Below are 19331 nucleotides of genomic sequence, written 5' to 3'. Positions count from 1 at the left end.
AGAGGGATTGGCGCCACTCCAGCCGGCGCCAAAGGCGCCACATGCGAGTTTGCGCATGTGCCGAAGGGCCGGCATGATCTCGCGCATGCGTGGAACAGCCGGCGTAGTTAGGCGTTCTGTTCTCCATGCCGGCCATGGCGGAGCCCATACATTTCAACCGGTGTCTATGTACTTACATTGTGTATTTATTGTATGTCCTAAGTTTTTCATGTATGGAACGATCTGTCTGGATTGTACGCAGAACAATACTTTTCACTGTAGCTCGGTAAACGTGACAACAAATCCAATCAATCAATCAAACACAGTGGTTAGCACTGCTGCCTCGCAGCTCCAGGGACCAGGGTGACTGTGCGGAGTTTGCACTTTCTCCAGGTACTCCGGTTTCCTCCCACAGTCAAAAGATGTGCAGGTTAGGTGGGGTTAGGAGTTACAGGGATAGGGCGGGGGAGTGGGCCGAGGTGAGATGCTCTTTAAGAGGGTCAGTCAGACTCAATGGGCCAAGTGGCCTCCTTCTGCACTGTAGGGATTCTATGGACCTGCTTTGCAAAGGCAAATTTCAGCAGGAGATTGTTTAAGGCAGAAAGTCGGTCGGTTTTGCAGGGGTCAGTAACAGACACCAGGCCACTTGAGAGCTGACCTCAGCGAGGTTTCCATGGGCAGCAGGCGGATGATTTCTAATCAAATAGCAGCTATCCTGGTTTCTGGGGCTGCCTCCATATCCGCCCAGCGCCAGCGGGGTGCGATTAGGGGCTGGTTTAGCACAGTGGGCTAAATAGCTGGCTTGCAATGCAGAATAATGCCAGCAGCGGCAATTCCCGTACCAACCTCCAAGAACAGGCGCCGGAATGTGGCGACTAGAGGCTTTTCACAGTAACTTCATTGAAGCCTACTTGTGACAATAAGTTATTATTATATTCAAACTGCGGCGAAAACTCCGCCAAATTCAACTGTGAGTGTGGGTGAAATGTTTCCTGGTCTGGGTGTTGGGCTAGGTTAGTAAGTGCAGTGTGACTGCCAGGCACTGGGGGCGTGGAACGATGGAGTTATTCCGCCTCCTTCATATTTCACAGAATAATAAACATCAGCCTTGGCCAAAGTGAATTGTCACCAGGAAGCAGGTCAGTGGCCGCAGGAGGTTGCAGGAGAAACAGCTTTGTAACGTGAGCCCCAATCGTTCCAAATGATTCACATTATCCCTTTCCACCTATAGCCTCAACCCGCTTCCTCTCCACGTTCAAGCCCCCAATGATTGTTCTCTCTGTGTTAACTGGACACTTTCTGCCCCCCCCCCCAATAGATACTCGGGATTTTTCACAATCCAGGACCAATAGAGTGACATCGTTTTCAAAAAACAAAATAATCTCCTTCCATATTATTCTCTCTCTCCTTCCTCAGAAAAGCAGCAGTGAAGGATAACTGAAACACCCTCTCCATCAACAGCCAGTATCCCGGGGTTAATGTTTCCAGTGATGCTCATTGGTTCGTGCAGGGCGGAGAGACTTCTTTATTCGCCAAAACCTGTGTGGGGACTGATTGCTTCATTATTTTTCTCCAAACATAATCTGCGGGAACGGTTTGCGGTTTTTCTCCCCTTTAATAATCTCCAATTTGAGGAGAAGGTGCCTCGCACCGTGTAACTCCGGAGGGAGGTGAGACTGAGGGAGGAGGGAGGGAGGAGGAGACAGGGGAGAGAAGGGGAGGGAGAGGAGGGGAGGGGGAGAGGAGAAGGGGAGGGAGGGGGAGAGGAGGCAGGGGGAGAGGAGAAGGGGAGGGAGGGGGAGAGAAGGGGAGGACGCGGGGAGAGAGGGGGAGAGAAGGGGAGGGGAGAGAAGGGGAGGGAGGGGGAGGGGAGGAGGGAGGGAGAGAGGGGAGATGGAGGGAGAAAGGGGAGGGAGAGAGGGGAGATGGAGGGAGAAAGGGGGAGTGAGAGAGGGGAGATGGAGGGAGAAAGGGTGAGCAAGAGAGGGGAGGGGGGGAGACTGGAAGAGAGGGAGTGTGAGATGGGAGGGGGAGGGAGAGAGAGGGAGAGTGGAAGAGAGAGGGGGAGAGAGGGAGGGAGAGTGGAAGAAAGGGAGTGTGAGAGGGGAAGGGGAGGGAGAGAGGGAGAGTGGAAGAGAGAGAGGGGAGAGAGGGAGGGAGAGTGGAAGAAAGGGAGTGTGAGAGGGGAAGGGGAGGGAGAGAGGGAGAGTGGAAGAGAGAGAGGGGGAGAGAGGGAGGGAGAGTGGATGAGAGGGGGAGGGAGAGTGGAAGAGAGGGAGTGTGAGAGGGGAGGAGGGAGATAGAGGGAGAGTGGAAGAGAGAGAGGGGGAGAGGGGAGGGAGGGAGAGTGGAGGAGTGGAGGGGAGAGAGGGAGGGAGAGTGGAAGAGAGAGAGAGGCTGCAGCTAAAGTGGAGGAAGGCGGTGAAAGCGTCTCTGTGTAACAAAACGCAGGGCGGAGAGAGGAGGCGTTGCTGCATTAAAACTGGGACCTGCGCTTGAAATGAATATGTGGTTATTAAAGATCAAAAGATTGGCTTCTGCCCGAACGGTAGTGAGAGTTTCTGTGAAGGATGGGAGGAGGAGGAGGGGGGAGAGGGTCGCTGCTCCCTCATTGGCAGTGCTGTGGGAAGGGGAGGTGGGGGTGTTCCTGTCGCTACCAGACTAAATATCAATGAACCGCCCACTTGTCCGGGTCCGCTTCATCTGGAGGTGGAGGTAGAGGCGATGCCACAGAGAGCCACATCCAAGTCACCGATTGCCTCCTGAGCATCTGGGCCCGGGTTCTGGCTCCGAGTGTCTGCAGCAGGGGGACGGGGCTCTCTCTCCCCTCCCTCCCTCCCAGCAGCAGAGGGTGACACTAACTCGGACCGGCCACTCCACTCTCTCTCTGCAAATTCCAGCCCGGATTTACAATCTCCTCCGCTCAAACAGGGGGCCAAGCAGACGGGGCTTTGGAAGTGGGCATTGGTGTTTGACTGGGAGAGGCTGTCACCATGCTGGACAGCACAGCGGGCTGTGCCCCCTTCCTCCTGCCCTGCCTCTTGCTGGTGACCATCTGCACTACTCTGCTGGATGCCAAGGGCACCTTCTACCCTCCTTACCGCTACAACCTCTTCACCTCAGGCTCTAGCCCCAGTCTCAAAGGAGCGGGACGAGTCACCGGACGGCACAAGTGAGTTCTCCCCACCCCACCTCCCTCGGATATAAACCACCAAATTATTCTGCAAAACCGCCTGCCAGTGTCCAACTTCCACAGGCTGGCTACAACCTGGAGCCCTGGGGGGGGGGGGGGGGGGGTCATTTGCAAAGCTTAAAACGCAACGGCAGCGAAGTAACTTTTTTTTTTTTTTTTTTGCAGCCTCTCTGCAAATAGCGAAGCATTTCATTTCCCATCCAGTTAAATAGTTCTCCATTTGACAAAAAGAAACACACATTTAAGATCGATCCACATTATGTGCATCACGCGCGGGGGGGAGGGGGGTGGGTGATACTCGCTGCATTCATTTATCGACACTTGTTAAAGCAAAGTTTCAATTCGAGGTAGAAGAGGGGAGTGGGGAGAGGATTTGGCATCAAGTGTTGCTCTGTAAATGTTCCAGAGCAGAGAGAGAGAGAGAAATATGTATGTATGTAAATAAATCTGGTTTGTCTTTTCTTTTTCTAGGAACTATTGTGCCTATATTGTGAAAAAGAATGTCACTTGCATAATGCAGGACGGCACAGACGCCTATGTGAAAGCTGAATATCACCAGTGTGCTTGGGGCCAACTGAAGTGTCCAGGGGTGGTCATGTAAGTCTCCAAACGCTCAAAGCCCTCTCTGCACAAACAGTAAGACGGGAGGAGCCCGGCTCCTGTATATGCAGCTGTCTGTGTATGTGCATTACGTCTGGCGGTGACCTAAACACTATAGACTGATTTCTTTAAATATTAATAATAAAAGTACCCTCTGTCACTGTAGCGTGCACTCTTGCATATTTATTCCCGAGGATTTTGCACCCACCAGCGTTTTAATCCGGGGCGAATCGTTAGAGAGGGTCTGGGGTATGTGCGTGGATGGGGGGGGGGGGGGGGGGAATGGTTTTTAATTCAAAGTGTACACCTTTAAATTCAAATCCACGAGTGACTTTCACGGTTTCAAAATAAACCGAGGGTCACTTCCCGTACACAAAAGCACACACAAGGCTCTAAACGAGTGCTTTTGTGCCGTGCTCAATAGAAGATTGCGCCGCCTTTGGTTTGAGCTGATTAAAACTTGATGGTTGAATGTTTCTGCTTTAATATTATTCAGTGTTTTCGCATTCTGTGCAAGTCAATACATTCGGACTATTTGAAACCGGGGCGAGGCGGGGGGGAGGCATGTTTCCCTATAGTGACATGCACATTCGAGACAGTGGCCCCTGAACGCGCAAAGAACAAACTGAAATGAGATTCCGCACCGAGAAACCGCATTGCTGAGGGGGTCAATTTAATTCCCAGCCAGGGGAAGCGGAGCTCTCTGAGCAGCGGCGCAGTTGTGCCCTCTGCTGGGCAGGGATGGACTATCGCCCAATCCCCAACACTCCACCCAAATCACAAAAGGTGCCAGGTACTTTTCATCAGAAAATGCCATTTGGCGGCTTTAATGACATTGATATGATTTGGTATCTATTTAAATTTCATTCCATTCAACTGGTGGTACAGCCTGCGTTGAACAAAAGACTCCAGTCGAAATTGAACTTGAAAGAGTATCTACGGTTCTGCTTGGCACACAATCATTTAACACCCCCTAAAGTGGGTCGAAACATGCTTCACTGAAAAGGGCGGAGTTTTCTATTAGGGTTTACTTGCGTAGAGCGTACAGCGAGGCCAAAAAACGACTAAGGGAGATTTTTTTCAATATCAGAATTGTAAGGGATTTTCGTGGAGATTCCACAGGTGGGCAGGTTGGTTACCTGAGAGCACAGATTTAAGCTAATTGACGAAGAGGATGATGATGTGAATATTTTTCGGCCACTTTTATGTTACACTCTGGAATGCGCTGCCCAAAAGGATGGGGTGGCACACTAGTTAGCACTGCTGCCTCACAGCGCCCGGGGCCCGGGTTCAATTCCAGCGTTGGGTCATTGTGTGTGCGGAGTTTGCACGTTCTCCCCGTGTCTGCGTGGGTTGCCTCCGGGTGCTCCAGTTTCCTCCCACAGTCCAAAGACGTACAGGTTAGGTGGATTGGCCATGATAAATTGCTCCTTTAGTGCCAGAAGCTGTGCAGGTGATGGGGTTACGGGGATAGGGCAGGGGAGTGGGCCTAGGTGGGGTACTCTTTTGGAGGGTCGTTGCAGACTCGATGGGCTGAATGGCCTCCTTTTGTACTATAGGGATTCTATTCTGCGTGGGTAAGCAGGTTCAATCATGATTTTTATAAGGGAGTTGGATTTTTACTCAGAAGAGAATGATGCAGAGAAATGACAAGGAGAAATTTGATAAATGGTTCGTCCGCCTTCTGTCTTCAAGACTTTGTGATTTGATGGATTGATAAATGAGGGTATTTCTATCTTCACGTACACATCCATAAATCATGAAGGACATCAGTATGGTGGCAGCATCAGCTTTTTGATGTCCTTCCAATTTGTCAATGCCACAATTTCCAATTGAAGGACAACAATAGCGCAAGACCTTCAACTGCTTTGCTTTGCTCTTGGTGCCAGTCATAGATCTGTCAGGTATTAACGTGACCACTGAATTAAAGTGACCACTAGAAACAAATGTGTGTTTGGGATGATCTATGGAATCCCTACAGTGCAGAGGAGACCATTCGGACCATCGAGTCTGTACCAGCCCTCCGAAAGAACACCCTACCCAGGACCACTGCCCTGCCCTATACCGATAACCCAGTAGGAAACCCACGCAGTAATGGGGAGAAAGTGCAAACGCCACACCAACAGTCACCCAAGGCCGGAATTGAACCCGGGTCCCTGGCGCTGTAAGGCAGCGGTGCTATCCGCCATGTTTCACATTAGGTCATCAATTTGGCCAAATTCTGTCACTGGGACCGCTTCTTCCAAAAGCTGTGGGTAAATGCTACCAAGAACCCCAAAGAATGAAGGACAGCTGCTGTTCAAAAGCAGGTTGGCTGCAATGGCAAGTTGGGCTGCAGATGTTACATCTGCTGAAGCAGAAACGTGCACAATGTGTTTTCTAGTTCAAAGGTTTTTATGATTTAAGCTGTAATGAAAACAAAGAATTAGTCGTGTCAGATGCTGTCAGCAGTACAGTAACATATGTCTTAATAGGAGTAATTTCATATTCCTGATCATTCTAAACAATAGTGTCTACCTTGACAGTAGCATCAAAATTATAGTAGCTTGTAATCATTTTTTCATGTATTGATATCAGCTATAGAAGCCTGCTTATGAGGAGGGAAAACTGTTCCTGATGCTATCTGTTACAGTTTATTGTTTGCAGTTTTCCTATGCAGAAGAAGTGGATTATTGATCCTCTGCACTTTTAGTGCCATTACTCTGCTGACTACTACTTTTCAACTTCAATTCGAATAAATACAGTAACTAGGAGCAAAAGAGATGTGGTCAGTTGTGTAACTACACACGGTAGCATTACAGTGCAGAACGAGGCCATTTGGTCCATTGTGTTGGCACCGGCTCTCCGAATGTCATTCCCCTGCTTTCTCCTTGGAACCCTGCACATTCTACCTTTTCAGATAATCGTTGGATTCCCTTTTGAATGCCTTGATTGAACCTGCCTCCCAACACACTCTCAGGCAGCGCATTCCAGACCTTGGCGCTCAGCCACTCACTGTGTAAAAAGTTTTCCCTCGTGTTGCTTTTGCCTCTTTTGCAATTACTTTAAATCTGTGCCCTCTCATTCTCAATCCTTCCATGATTGGGGACATGTTCTCCCTCTCTGCCCTATCCAGACCCCTCATGATTTTGAAATCTATGAAATCTCCTCTTAACCATATCTTTTCAAAGGAAAACAGTCCCAACTTCTTCCATCTATCTTTGTAACTGAAGTTCCTAATTCCCTGAAGCAGTCTTGTGAATCTTTTCTGCATTTTTCCAACGCCTTCACATCATAACTAAAGTGCAGCACCCTGGACTGAGGTTGAATTAGTATCTTAGACAAGTTCAGCAAAACCTCCTTGCTCTTGTACTCTATGCCCCTGCTAATAAAGCCCAGGATACTGTATGCTTTGTTAACTGCTCTCTCAACCTGTCCTGCCACCGTCAATGGCTTATGCACATACACACTAGACCTGCACAAATTGTGTTACTTTCATTACCCTTTGCTGTCAACATTAAATATTACCTGAAGTTAAACATCTTTAAATCTAATTAAAATAAGGGGTGAAATATTTTCACATCCTTAGTCGAGAGCAGAATTTGTGCTCTAGATAAAGAGAAGGGAAAATCCAGAGATAAATAGTCACCCAGTCACTTTTTGACATTTCGGACTTGATACAGCACAGCTGGACGCCCAAGAGACAGTCAGTCACCAACCAGTCTCTTGCCAAAAGTTGACCGATTAAACCGTAGCCAGCTGAGAGAGAAAGTACAACCGTAAAACCATAAGACATCAGAAGCAGTCTTAAACTGGACATGGAAACTTATTATAATACATCAGTTAAGCATAAACAGAATGGGATGTCAAATTGGATTGCAACATTTCTGATAACTTTGCCTCTCACCGGAGCTACTGGGTAACTTGGAATGTTTGGATTATCATAGAAATAAGACTGTATTAGATTCCACTCTAAAAAAACAACAATCTGAGCAGGATAGTGGCCACAGCATTAGACTGTTGTCAACGTCTCCACGAAATTGTCACTTTCAACCTCAATATCAAACCCAGAACATCCAAAGTAACCACTGATGTTATTCTACAATTAATTAATGGATTTTACCAACCTTCCCATAGATTTTAAAACAGGGGAATCTGTTGACCAGTGGGTTAATTAACTATATTTTACAAATAGCTATTACTGCAGTTAGACTCTACTTTCAATGCGGTGCCAGGAGATGTTGAATTAAATTATCTGCCCGTTCAGGTGGATCTGAAAGGTCCCAGAATACCACCTGGAGTAGAGCAGAAAGTTTTTTTTAGGGTATTTCCTCCCTTGTACAACAGTAGCAGATTAACAAGTAACATTTACTGACAATAGGACCAGAATTGAGTAACGGTGTTGCTGTATTTAATAATAATAATCTTTATTAGTGTCACAAGTGGGCTTACATTAACATGCAATGAAGTGACTGTGAAAAGCCCCTAGTCGTCACATTCCGGCACCTGTTCAGGTACACTGAGGGAGAATTCAGAATGGCCAAGTCACCTAACAAGCACGTCTTTCGAGACTTGTGGGAGGAAAGCGGAGCACCCAGAGGAAACCCATGCAGACACAGGGAGAACGTGTAGACTCTGCACAGACAGTAACCCAAGCCGGGAATTGAACCCGGGTCCCTCGCACTCTGAAGCAGCGGTGTTAACCACTGTGCTACCATGCCGCACATTTATACATTTGTTACATTTATACATTTAAACAGTGATTGCATTTCAAAAGTAATTAATTAATTGTAAATTGTATTGTGATGAGGAGAATGTAAAAGGGATTATATAAATGCAAATGACTTTTTTTACAATGTCTTCGCTGGCAACGGAGTGGAGATAAAATGGTTGGATTGTAAAACAGCTCAAGTGTGGATAGTATATTTATTAATGCAACAGTTATATATTTGTACAAAAGGCTAGACTGCCTTGGCTTTAATATGCAATAAAGATTCAACGACTATTATTCAATACAAAGTCTTCCTATCATAAAATACACCATTATGCAAAGTACTGTTTAGTAGACCATGTAAATATCTCGCAGCAACAGATTCACATCATTGCTTAATCTGTAAATGTTGGAAATATAACTCAAAATGACTTTGTCACTTATGATTGAAGTTGAAAGGACTGCCAAAAGAATAGCATAGAGCTATTGTTATGGACAATGTTTTGACATACAAATGTTCATTATATACATAGCAGACTACACACTGGATTAGGAAGGTTACAACAATAAATGTTGTGTTTGAATAAATATAAAAAGAAGATACTCAGTCAGAAATGACATGGAAAGTCAGGTGCGAGCCGAGTGTGCTACATAACCTGGCTCTCATTTATTCCCTTTGTGTGTTCTGTTACTAGCATGGTTAATGAAAGACACATGGCTTTATTTAACAGGCTATTTTTAGTTGTTAGAAACAGCTGAATAACCTGTATGACTTTGAACCTCAATCAAGTGCTGAGATCTACTTCCCAGCTGTCATTTAATTTCCATGTAATGAGAGTATTTGAAAATACAGAACAATGTTCATTGTTGATTACACGTGTTCGAGGTACTTTTGCAGGTGTCAGGGACGGGCCAATCACTTCCTTTTATACATCAGCAACAAAAGTGTTTTGTTACAATATGAATGGAGGTACCAAATTTTGAAAACCGTAAAAAAAAAGAGAGAACCGAAAAGCATCGAGGTAGCAGCTTAAAGAGTGATTCATTGTAAATAATGAGCTCTCTATCGGGTTTTGAGTATAGTGGACTGATTGAGTTAAACAATTTGAAGTCAGGGATAGCTTTCAGTACATATCCCATTGAGGTCACATTCAATTTGGTTCCTAATTCTCATTAAAAAGAAATCTGCAGCTTCTTAACTTTGACACACTCCCTCTTTTTCTCTCTCTCTTTCTCTCATGTCCAGGCTCCAGAAATTAAAGAAAAAGGACATTGTGTCATCTTGCATATCTACAGGCTTGCCTCAGCCAGTAAAGCTTTGTACTGGGCTAAAGAGTTCAAAGTAAACAGTAAATGACTGAACTAAGAAATCAGGACCAAGTTACTTTTGCGCGTAATTTCACACTGTTGTAAACTCACGTCACACTGAAAAGTGCATGGTTGTTACAAACATTTTCCTAACCGTCAGACTGTAAATAACTGTCTGTTGAAAAAATAATCATTTCTCCACGCAGGTATCGGACCTTTTACAAGCCTAAATATAAAATTGGATACAAGACCATTACAGAAATAGAATGGAGATGCTGTCCAGGATATTCCGGTGATACATGCCTGGAAGGTCCTACCGGACTGCCTGAACTTGTGCCATCACACCCTGGACCCAGAAAAGGTTATTTTGGTAAGTTTTAATTTCATTTAGGGTTTTTTTTCCTCTACTTTTTGTTTCATGAAGGTATATAGTGCTTTATTAGCTGTGTTTGGGCACTGAGGCTAGTTGAAATTGTATGGCACTGGAGTAAGCTGATCTTTTCCGACCTATCAAGTAACATTTTTTTGTTAATTTGCAATCAGCTTAAAACAAGATGATCAACTGAGATTTTGTTCTTCAATTCCGCAAGTGTCTTCTATTTCTTGCTTTTTAATTTGAATGTTGTTAATTTGAAAAGAGCTGTCTTTAGTGTGTTTTCCTTGGTGCTGTATAAATCCAGTGTGCACCGGCCCTTGGAAAGGGCACCCTACTTAAGTCCACACCTCCACCCTGTCCCCGTAACCCAGTAACCCCACATGTTGGACACTAAGGGGCAATTTAGCATGGCCAGTCCACCTAACCTGCACATCTTTGGACTGTGGGAGGAAACCAGAGCAGCCGAAGGAAACCCACGCAGACACGGGGAGAAAGTGCAAAGCTCCACACAGACAGTCACCCGAGGCCAGAATTGAACCCGGGATCCTGGAGCTGCGAGGCAGCATTGCTAACCACTGTGCCCCAGTGCCACCCCTGAACAGAAAGGCCTGTCGGTCTAGTGTTCACAACCGGTGATATGTACAAATCAATGGAGACGTTCATAGGATCATAGAATTTACAGTGCGGAAGGAGACCATTCGGCCCATCGGAAATGCGCTTCGTGTGTCACAGGACGGAGAATCCAGCCCATAATCATGAAACTTTTTCAATTTTTCATGTAACTCAATACGTTAAAACCTTTGGTCAATTCTGCTTTCACTGGATGGGACATTAATAAAGAATGGACTGTTCATCGATGTACCACAGACTTTGCAGTTTTCCCCCTTTTCAAAAAAAGCTCCATCGGAAGAAACGGTCTGAATCCATTTGATCTGTAACACTTAAATCCAGATAGGAAGAAATAAAGATTTGCGGGATAAAGTCAATCTTGGGCAGTTCAAAGAAAATGGCCAATAGCGAATTGGCGGCCCTTTGGATGTTTCCATTGACTTGGAAAATAAATTGATGGCGTCTGAAGCAAATCGGCAATTCACTCGCCCTTTTTACTGAGTAACCCGAGAGTAATTTGAAAATGAAATGAAATGAAAATCGCTTATTGTCACAAGTAGGCTTCAAATGAAGTTACTGTGAAAAGCCCCCTAGTCACCACATTCCGGCATCTGTTCAGGGAGGCTGATACGGGAATTGAACCATGCCTGCCTTGGTCTGCTTTCAAAGCCAGCGATTTAGCCCTGTGCTAAACCAGCTCCTAATGTCACCCCTTGGATCATTCCAGGATAAAGTTCTTCATTGTTGTGCCTTTAATAGAAAAAATGTTTTTACATAGATATGGTAATATTGGGGATCTGACAATTATGACAAAGTGAAGCAATGCTCACAAGCCACCCAAAAATCACTAATATATTCATTCCTCTAAAGACATCATGTGTAAACTAATTTGTGAAAGAATCTGCCCTGTAGTAATAACACAATTTTTACAATTCCACTGCCAGCTTAACTGGCTCCACGTCCAAACAAATAAGCAGGACCAAAAGCTCTGATGTCAGGTTATAAATTTAGAATGTAAATAGTTCTCCATTGCAGGGTAAGATGTTACTATGAATATTAAATGTTTTGTAAAAGTTATGCAAAACATATGCCCTCTAATTTGATTCCACCATTATAAAAGTTTTCGACTCATTCCCCGTGTTATCCTGGAGTAGTAAATATGAATAAAGTAATTGAAGCCTGACGTTACTCTTTATTGTCAATAATACTAAGGAAGGGGTTATGGAGTGGTGGGTGGAGGGGTTGGTTGCAGGTGGGGTGTGGTGAGGAAGGACTTTTTGTTTCAGGCTTGGAGATGAAAATGTACAAGCACCTGGTAGTCAATCTACAAGGCACAAGTTAGGATTGTGATGGAACACTCTCCACTTACCTGAATGAGCGCAGCTCCAACAACACTCAAGAGGTTTGACATCATCCAGGACAAAGCAGTCCGCTTGATTGGCACCCCATCCACAACATTCACTCCCTCCACCACAGTCAAACAGTACCATCTACAAGATGCACTGCAGGAACATACCAAGGCTCCTTAGACGGCACTTTCAAACCCACAACCACAACCATCAAGGGCAGCAGACACATGGAAATACCACCACCTGGAGGTTCCCCTCCAAGCCACTCACCATTTTGACTTGGAAATATATCGCCATTCCTTCACGGTTGCTGGGTCAAATCCTGGAACTCCCTCCATAACAGCACTGCGGGTGGACCTACGCCACATGGATTGCTGCAGTTCAAGAAGGCAGCTCACCATCACCTTCTTGAGGGCGATTAGGGATGGGCATTAAATGCTGACCTAGTCAGTGAAGTCCACATCCCATGAATTCTCATGTACAGGCAGCATGGTGGCGCAGAGGGTTAGCCCTGTTGCCTCACGGTACTGAGGTCCCAGGTTCGATTCTGGGTCACTGTCCGTCTGCAGTTTGCACATTCTCTGCGTGGGTTTCGCCCCCACAACCCAAAGATGTGCAGGCTAGGTGGATTGGCCATGCTAAATTGCCCCTTAATTGGAAAAAATTAATTGGGTACTCTAAATTTATAAACCTCAGTACTTTTCACACCCAAGAGTACTTGCTTGACCTTAGGATATACCTGGATCCCTTCTTGGCAGAAAAATGGTCTTAAACGATAGGGCAAGTTAGTAAATCATCATAATTGCCATCCAAGTAATTTGTGAGTAATACCTTGGTATTCCATTTATGTCGCTTAGCTTGGGGTCCTAGCCTTTGTTGAACGTGGTGTTTAAACCTCCGAACCCTTTAATAATAACTATACAGAGTGACTATTATATAGTGGTACAATTATTTAAGTTTTTTTAATCTCAATTTATATTTAATTTGTATAACCCATTAATCTGGTAATATTTGTCCTTCCCAGGTCCTAAAGCTCCGGATATCTATGGAGAACGAATAGACCGTTTGGAAGATGAAATGCGACGTTTTTCACAATCGTTTGAGAGACTCCAATCCATGGTGAGTGGGATCAGTGACAGTCTCAGGCTCGCAATTCAGGAAGACACCAATAAAATGATTGTATCATTGCTGAATAATCTAAAATATCCAGGTTCTGTAGTCGGCGTTGGATATATAACCGATGGCCTGGAAAACCTAAGTAAAGGAGAACCAGCATACCCACCAGCAATGGGAGACTTAGTGGCCAAAGTGACAGAGGTCAAGGATGTCCTGAAAACAAAGAGTGACTTGCTTGATGAAGTTCATGGGATGGTGATTGGCCACGATGGTCAAATCAGACAACTTCTGGAAGCTAATAGACCAACTTCACCTTTGGTAACTGTGGATTTCCTTGATAGTTACATAGATAACAAGCTGACCAAGTTCAGAGCTGACCTACTGGATGGATTTGAAAACAAATTCACCGATGTAGAAACAGTCTGTGATTATAAAGTAAAGGTGGTCCAACAGCAGTGTGAGGAACAGAAGGGAATAAATCAAAGACTTGAAGGAATGATAGATGGGAAAGAGTCTGACCTGAAAAAGGAGATTAATAACTTACAGACACAAATTGATGGATTGGCTGTTACTGTAAATTGCTGTGATACTGTTAAGTACCTAGCAGAAAAAATCAATGCTCTAGAACGGAACCTACAAGAAATCTCTGACTACCAAATGTCATTGACGACTCGGTTTGAGAGTGAACTGCCGCAATTCTCCAGCATCCATGTAGAAAATGTCTATGATAGTAGGCTGGACGACATTGAGGCTAAAATCAATGCCACGGAGAGGAGCATAGAAGAAAACTGTCTGTCCATTGAGAACAACATGAAAGGACATCTTGGAATCGAGCTGGATGGTGTGAAGACTCTCCTGCATGATAAGCTAAAGGACATTGAAGGTCGTGTTACCATCATTGTTGAGGAGTTGAGCAATGTGTCTCTGCCTGCCAACCTAGAGGGAGAAGTAATCCCTATGCTGGAAACGGAGATTGCCACAATTAAAACGAAAACCAATCATGGTCTGGATAATTTGGAAGGAAGACTAGTAGCTCTGGAGAATCTGTGTGCTGTTGGTTGCACTTCAATTATTAGTGACATTGAAACTCTGAGAACAGAAATTGATGATTGCCAGAAAAACTGCCACGATATAGTGACAAAGCTAGATAAGAACTCTGGCCTGCTCAATAAACTTAACTACTCTATGTTTGAAATAAATAGAAAAATTAAAGAGGAAGAAGAATCCAGTGCAGTGCAGGGAGAAATTACATTACTAAAGATCAACATCAATGCTGTTAACAGAACACTAAAAGGCATCAAAGATTCTGTCAGCAAGTATGCGGATGACTTTGCATTTGTCAATTCAACATGGGATGAACACGAGCGCAAAATGACAGATGAAGTCCATCTGATCCAACAGATAGTGAACAGCCAAGGTTCCCAGCTCATGTTTAATGGCAAGCGTGTCCACGATCTCAAAGGCGATCTGGAACGAATTAACCACAGGATAATGTCAGATCTCCATAACTGCAAGCACAATGCTCAAGATATCCAGAAGGAAGTGTCACAAGTTGACAGACGTGTAGCTGAGATGGAGAGTGTGTGCAGCAAACTAGGTGCAGTATTGAGCAGTCTGGATTATATTAAGGATGGTTTGGATAATCACGCTGGTGATCTGTGGAATTACTTGGACCAAATGAATAGAACCCTTGTGGTACACAATCAAGACATTACTGGTCTGAAAGATTCCGTGCGTGAGTGCCATACCAGAATAACAGGCATTGGACATCGAGCATTAGATGGTAAGCATCAAAAATGCTGTACCTTCACTACAACTTTACAAATAGAATGTAAAATAGTCAATTCAAAAACCATATAAAGACCTTTTTAGGATTTGTTCCAAATTCCTATCAGATCCCAATATTCTTGCGATATTTATCATGAAACAAGTGTGCACAATACAGTGAAAAGCACTGAAAGATAATTATTCATTACACGCAGCATTTATTCTACATATCAGTTATAAAACAGTAATTGAGAGAATAGGGTTTAGACACATCATAAACCACAAGGATGAAATTCAGTCTGTTTGATATCTGTTGAATCCTGTATTAGGACTAATACCTTTATAGATCAATTTCCAAGTTATCAAGTCCAGTACCATTCACATGAGGTTTGAGAACACAACCACAATCTTTTTGTAAGAAGTTCAGCTGAGTTTGGGAGGGTGTGTGATGGGAGAGATTTTTACCTCGAGAGTCTAGGGGCTGTTTAGCACAGGGCTAAATCACTGGCTTTGAAAGCAGACCAAGGCAGGCCAGCAGCACAGTTCAATTCCTGTAACAGCCTCCCTGAACATGTGGCGACTAGGGGCTTTTCACAGTAACCTCATTGAAGCCTACTTGTGACAATAAGTGATTTTCATTTCAAGTAAGGGTAACAGTCTCAGGAGAGGCATAGCCAGTTAGATAGAACTGGAAATGAGGAGATATTGCTTCGCTCGGACAATTCTGAATCTTTGGAATTCTGTACCCTCAAGGTCTGTGGATGTTTGCTTTTTGAATCTATCCATGATTGAAATGGATAGATTTTTGGGATCTTAGGGCATCAAATGATATAGGGATAGGGCCAGAAAGTGGAGTTGAGATAGGTAAGCCATGATTTTACGTGGTGGTGGAGCAGGTTTCAAGGACCAGATTGTTACATTTGTTCCTATTTTTTATGTTCTTGCAAATGGTGAATGCTCCAATGAAAAGCACTTTGTGCAACCCTTATCTTGGAGCGTTATTTAACATAGATTAACATAGAATTTACAGTGCAGAAGGAGGCCATTCAGCCCATCGAGACTGCACCGGCTCTTGGAAAGAGCACCCTACCCAAGGTCAACATCTCCACCCGATCCCCATAACCCAGTAACCCCGCCCAACACTAAGGGCAATTTTGAACACTAAGGGCAATTTATCATAGCCAATCCACCTAACCTTCACATCTTTGGACTGTGGGAGGAAACCGGAGCACCCGGAGGAAACCCACGCACACACGGGGAGGATGTGCAGACTCCGCACAGACAGTGACCCAAGCCAGAATCGAACCTGGGACCCTGGAGCTGTGAAGCAATTGTGCTATCCACAATGCTACCGTGCTGCCCCAATTTAAAAAGTAAATTTTCACTTCAAGTTTACCATTGGTGTGAACCAGTTTAATCTTTACTTCTGTGCTAAATTTGTGTCACGTAGATAAGGTGTTGAGACTCAAACTTGCACTAAAGCAAAGTAGAGTGAGGCTCTCTGCCCCTGCATCTTTTGCCAACTTCATACACAAGGCATCAGTTTGGATTTTACTGTATCATTTTCCTGACTGTGAAATTACTGGTCAAATAAATTGAACCATTTTTATTTTTGGATTGGATTTTGTTTATTGTCACGTGTACCAAGGTACAGTGAAAAGTATTTTTCTGCGAGCAGCTCAACAGATCATTAAGTACAAGAAAAGAAAATACATAATAGGCAACACAAGGTACACAATGTAACTAGATAGCACTGGCATCGGATGAAGCATGCAGGGGTGCAGTGTTAATCAGGTCAGTCCATAAGAGGGTCGTTTAGGAGTCTGGTCAAAAGTTCTCCAAGGGCTTCGGAGGATGTTCAAACCTGCAAGATAAGATTAAAAAAAAAGGTTAGTAATAATGTTAGTCTTAAAATTAAATTTAAGAAGATTAGAATGATTATAAGATAAGTGAAAAGAGGATCTGTTCAGGAGAGCTCGCAGAGAGTCGCCACGCTCCGGCACCATCTTGCTGTTCCTCCAACAGCAGTTGATGTCTTGTCCTGGTGCATAATCTCTGGGAACAGCCTGTGGAGCAACACAAGGTACACAATGTAACTAGATAACACTGGCATCGGATGAAGCATGCAGGGGTGCAGTGTTAATCAGGTCAGTCCATAAGAGGGTCGTTCAGGAGTCTTGTTACAGTGGTGATGAAGCTGTTTTTGAGTCTGTTCGTGCGTGTTCTCAGACTTTTGTATCTCCTGCCCGATGGAAGAAGTTGGAAGAGTGAGTAAGCCGGATGGGGAGGGTCTTTGATTATGCTGCCCGCTTTCCCCAGGCAGCGGGAGGTGTAGATGGAGTCAGTGGATGGGAGGCAGGTTTGTGTGATGGACTGGGCTGTTTTTACGACTCTCTGAAGTTTCTTGTGGTCTTGGGCCGAGCAGTTGCCATACCAGGCTGTGATGGAGCCAGATAAGATGCTTTCTATGGTGCATCTGTAAAAGTTGGTAAAAGTTAATGTGGACATGCCGAATTTCCGTAGTTTCCTGAGGAAGTATAGGCACTGTTGTGCTTTCTTGGTGGTAGCGTCGACGTGGGTAGACCAGGACAGATTTTTGGAGATGTGTACCCCTAGGAATTTTGAACTGCTAACCATTTCCACTTCGGCCCCGTTGATGCTGACACGGGTGTGTACAGTACTTTGCTTCCTGAAGTCAATGACCAGCTCTTTAGTTTTGCTGGCATTGAGGGATAGATTACATTCGAGCAAAAAATTCCAATTCAGTGGCATTGTCTAATGAAATTTTAATTTAAAAGTACTATGGTACAAGAATAGGTCAGAGGCTGGGAATTCTGCAGAGAGTTGCTCACCTCCTGCCTGCCCATAGCCTGTCTACCATCGACAGGCCAGAAGTCAGGAGTATTGTGGGATACTCTCCTGATGGACACTGCACCAACATCCAGGACGAAACAGCCCACTTGATCGGCACCCCATCCACCACCTTCAATATTAATCCCCTCCACTACCGATGCACAGTGGCAGCAGTGTGTATCATCCACGTGATTACCGCAGCAACTCACCAAGAATCTTTAAACAGCACCTTCCAAATCTGAAACCTTTACCACCTACAAGGACAAGGACAGGAGATGTAAGGGAACACCCCTACCACATGCAATTCCCCTCCAAGCCACACACAATCCTGACATGAAACTATACCGCTGTTCCTTCACTGTCACTGAGTCGAAACTCAGGAACTCCTTCCTCTCCCTCTCTAACAGCATTGTGGGTGTACCTACACCATATGAACTACAGCAGTTCAAAAAGGCAGCTCACCGCCACCTCCTTCAAGGCAATTAAGGATGGGCAATAAATGCTGGCCTTGCCAGCAACACTCACATCCCGTGAACGAATAAAACAAAACAAAGGAACACTTAGCAAATGAAAGAAAATACACGGTGTATTCTGTTTCTTTCATGTGTGGTCTTCTATGGGCAAACATGTGGAATGTGTAGCATTCATAGATTTCATAGAATTTACAGTGCAGAAGGAGGCCATTCGGCCCCTCGGGTCTGCACCAGCTCTTGGCAAGAGCACCCTACCCAAGACCACACATCCACTCTTATCCCCATAACCCAGTAACCCCACCCAACACAAAGGACAATTTTGCACACTAAGGGCAATTTATCATGGCCAATCCACTTAACCTGCGCATCTTTGGACTGTGGGAGGAAACCGGAGCACCCGGAGGAAACCCACGCAGACACGGGGAGAACGTGCAGACTCCGCACAGACAGTGACCCAAGCCGGGACCCTGGAGCTGTGAAGCAATTGTGCTAACCACTATGCTACCGTGCCGACCGTAACAAAAGAGAAAATACTAGAAAATCTCAGCAGGTCTGGCAGCATCTGTAGGGAGAGAAAAGAGCTAACGTTTCGAGTCTGATGACTCTTTGTCAAAGCTAACAGACAGGGAAAGTGGGAAATATTTATGCTGTGGAGTGAGAATGAAAGATGAGTCATAGCCACAGAAACCCAGGGAAACCGGGTGCTAATGGCCACAGAAACCAAGGGGAAAGAGTGCTAATGGCAGTCCCCAGACAGAACAAAAGGTGTGAAATGTCAAACAGCAGAGAAACTAACATCAGAGGATGAACTGTAGATGTGTGGGGAGGAGAAGGGGAAGCAAAGAGGAGAAAGGTTAAGGAAAGGTGGATAAGATTGGGGGGGGGGGGGAAATTAAATATATATTAAGAAAGAAAGAAATGGTAAAAGACAGTTAAAATGAAATGGGATGCAAACAAATGGGTCGCGGTGAGGTCGAGCTGATCATCTGAAGTTGTTGAATTCGATGTTCAGGCCGGA

General features: G+C 44.9%; 1 protein-coding gene across 2 annotated transcripts in view; it reads left to right on the top strand.

The window, feature by feature from the left end:
* Window positions 1–2663: 2663 nt before the first annotated feature.
* Window positions 2664–19331, top strand: part of emilin3b (elastin microfibril interfacer 3b) — a 63374-nt gene continuing 46706 nt past the window's right edge. Inside the window, exons 1-4 of one of the 2 annotated variants that reach the window (XM_072515055.1) lie at window positions 2664–3151; window positions 3644–3769; window positions 9977–10140; window positions 13129–15003. In XM_072515055.1, coding sequence (XP_072371156.1) covers window positions 2973–3151; window positions 3644–3769; window positions 9977–10140; window positions 13129–15003 — 2344 coding nt within the window. In that variant the 5' untranslated portion in view covers window positions 2664–2972. The remainder of the gene's footprint in view (window positions 3152–3643; window positions 3770–9976; window positions 10141–13128; window positions 15004–19331) is intronic. The other variant, XM_072515056.1, reaches the window with a different exon arrangement.

Source organism: Scyliorhinus torazame, chromosome 8, assembly GCF_047496885.1.
Source record: "Scyliorhinus torazame isolate Kashiwa2021f chromosome 8, sScyTor2.1, whole genome shotgun sequence".
Classification (NCBI taxonomy): domain Eukaryota; kingdom Metazoa; phylum Chordata; class Chondrichthyes; order Carcharhiniformes; family Scyliorhinidae; genus Scyliorhinus; species Scyliorhinus torazame.
Note: the sequence above shows the minus strand (reverse complement) of the source record. Positions and strands in the feature narration are given on the sequence as shown.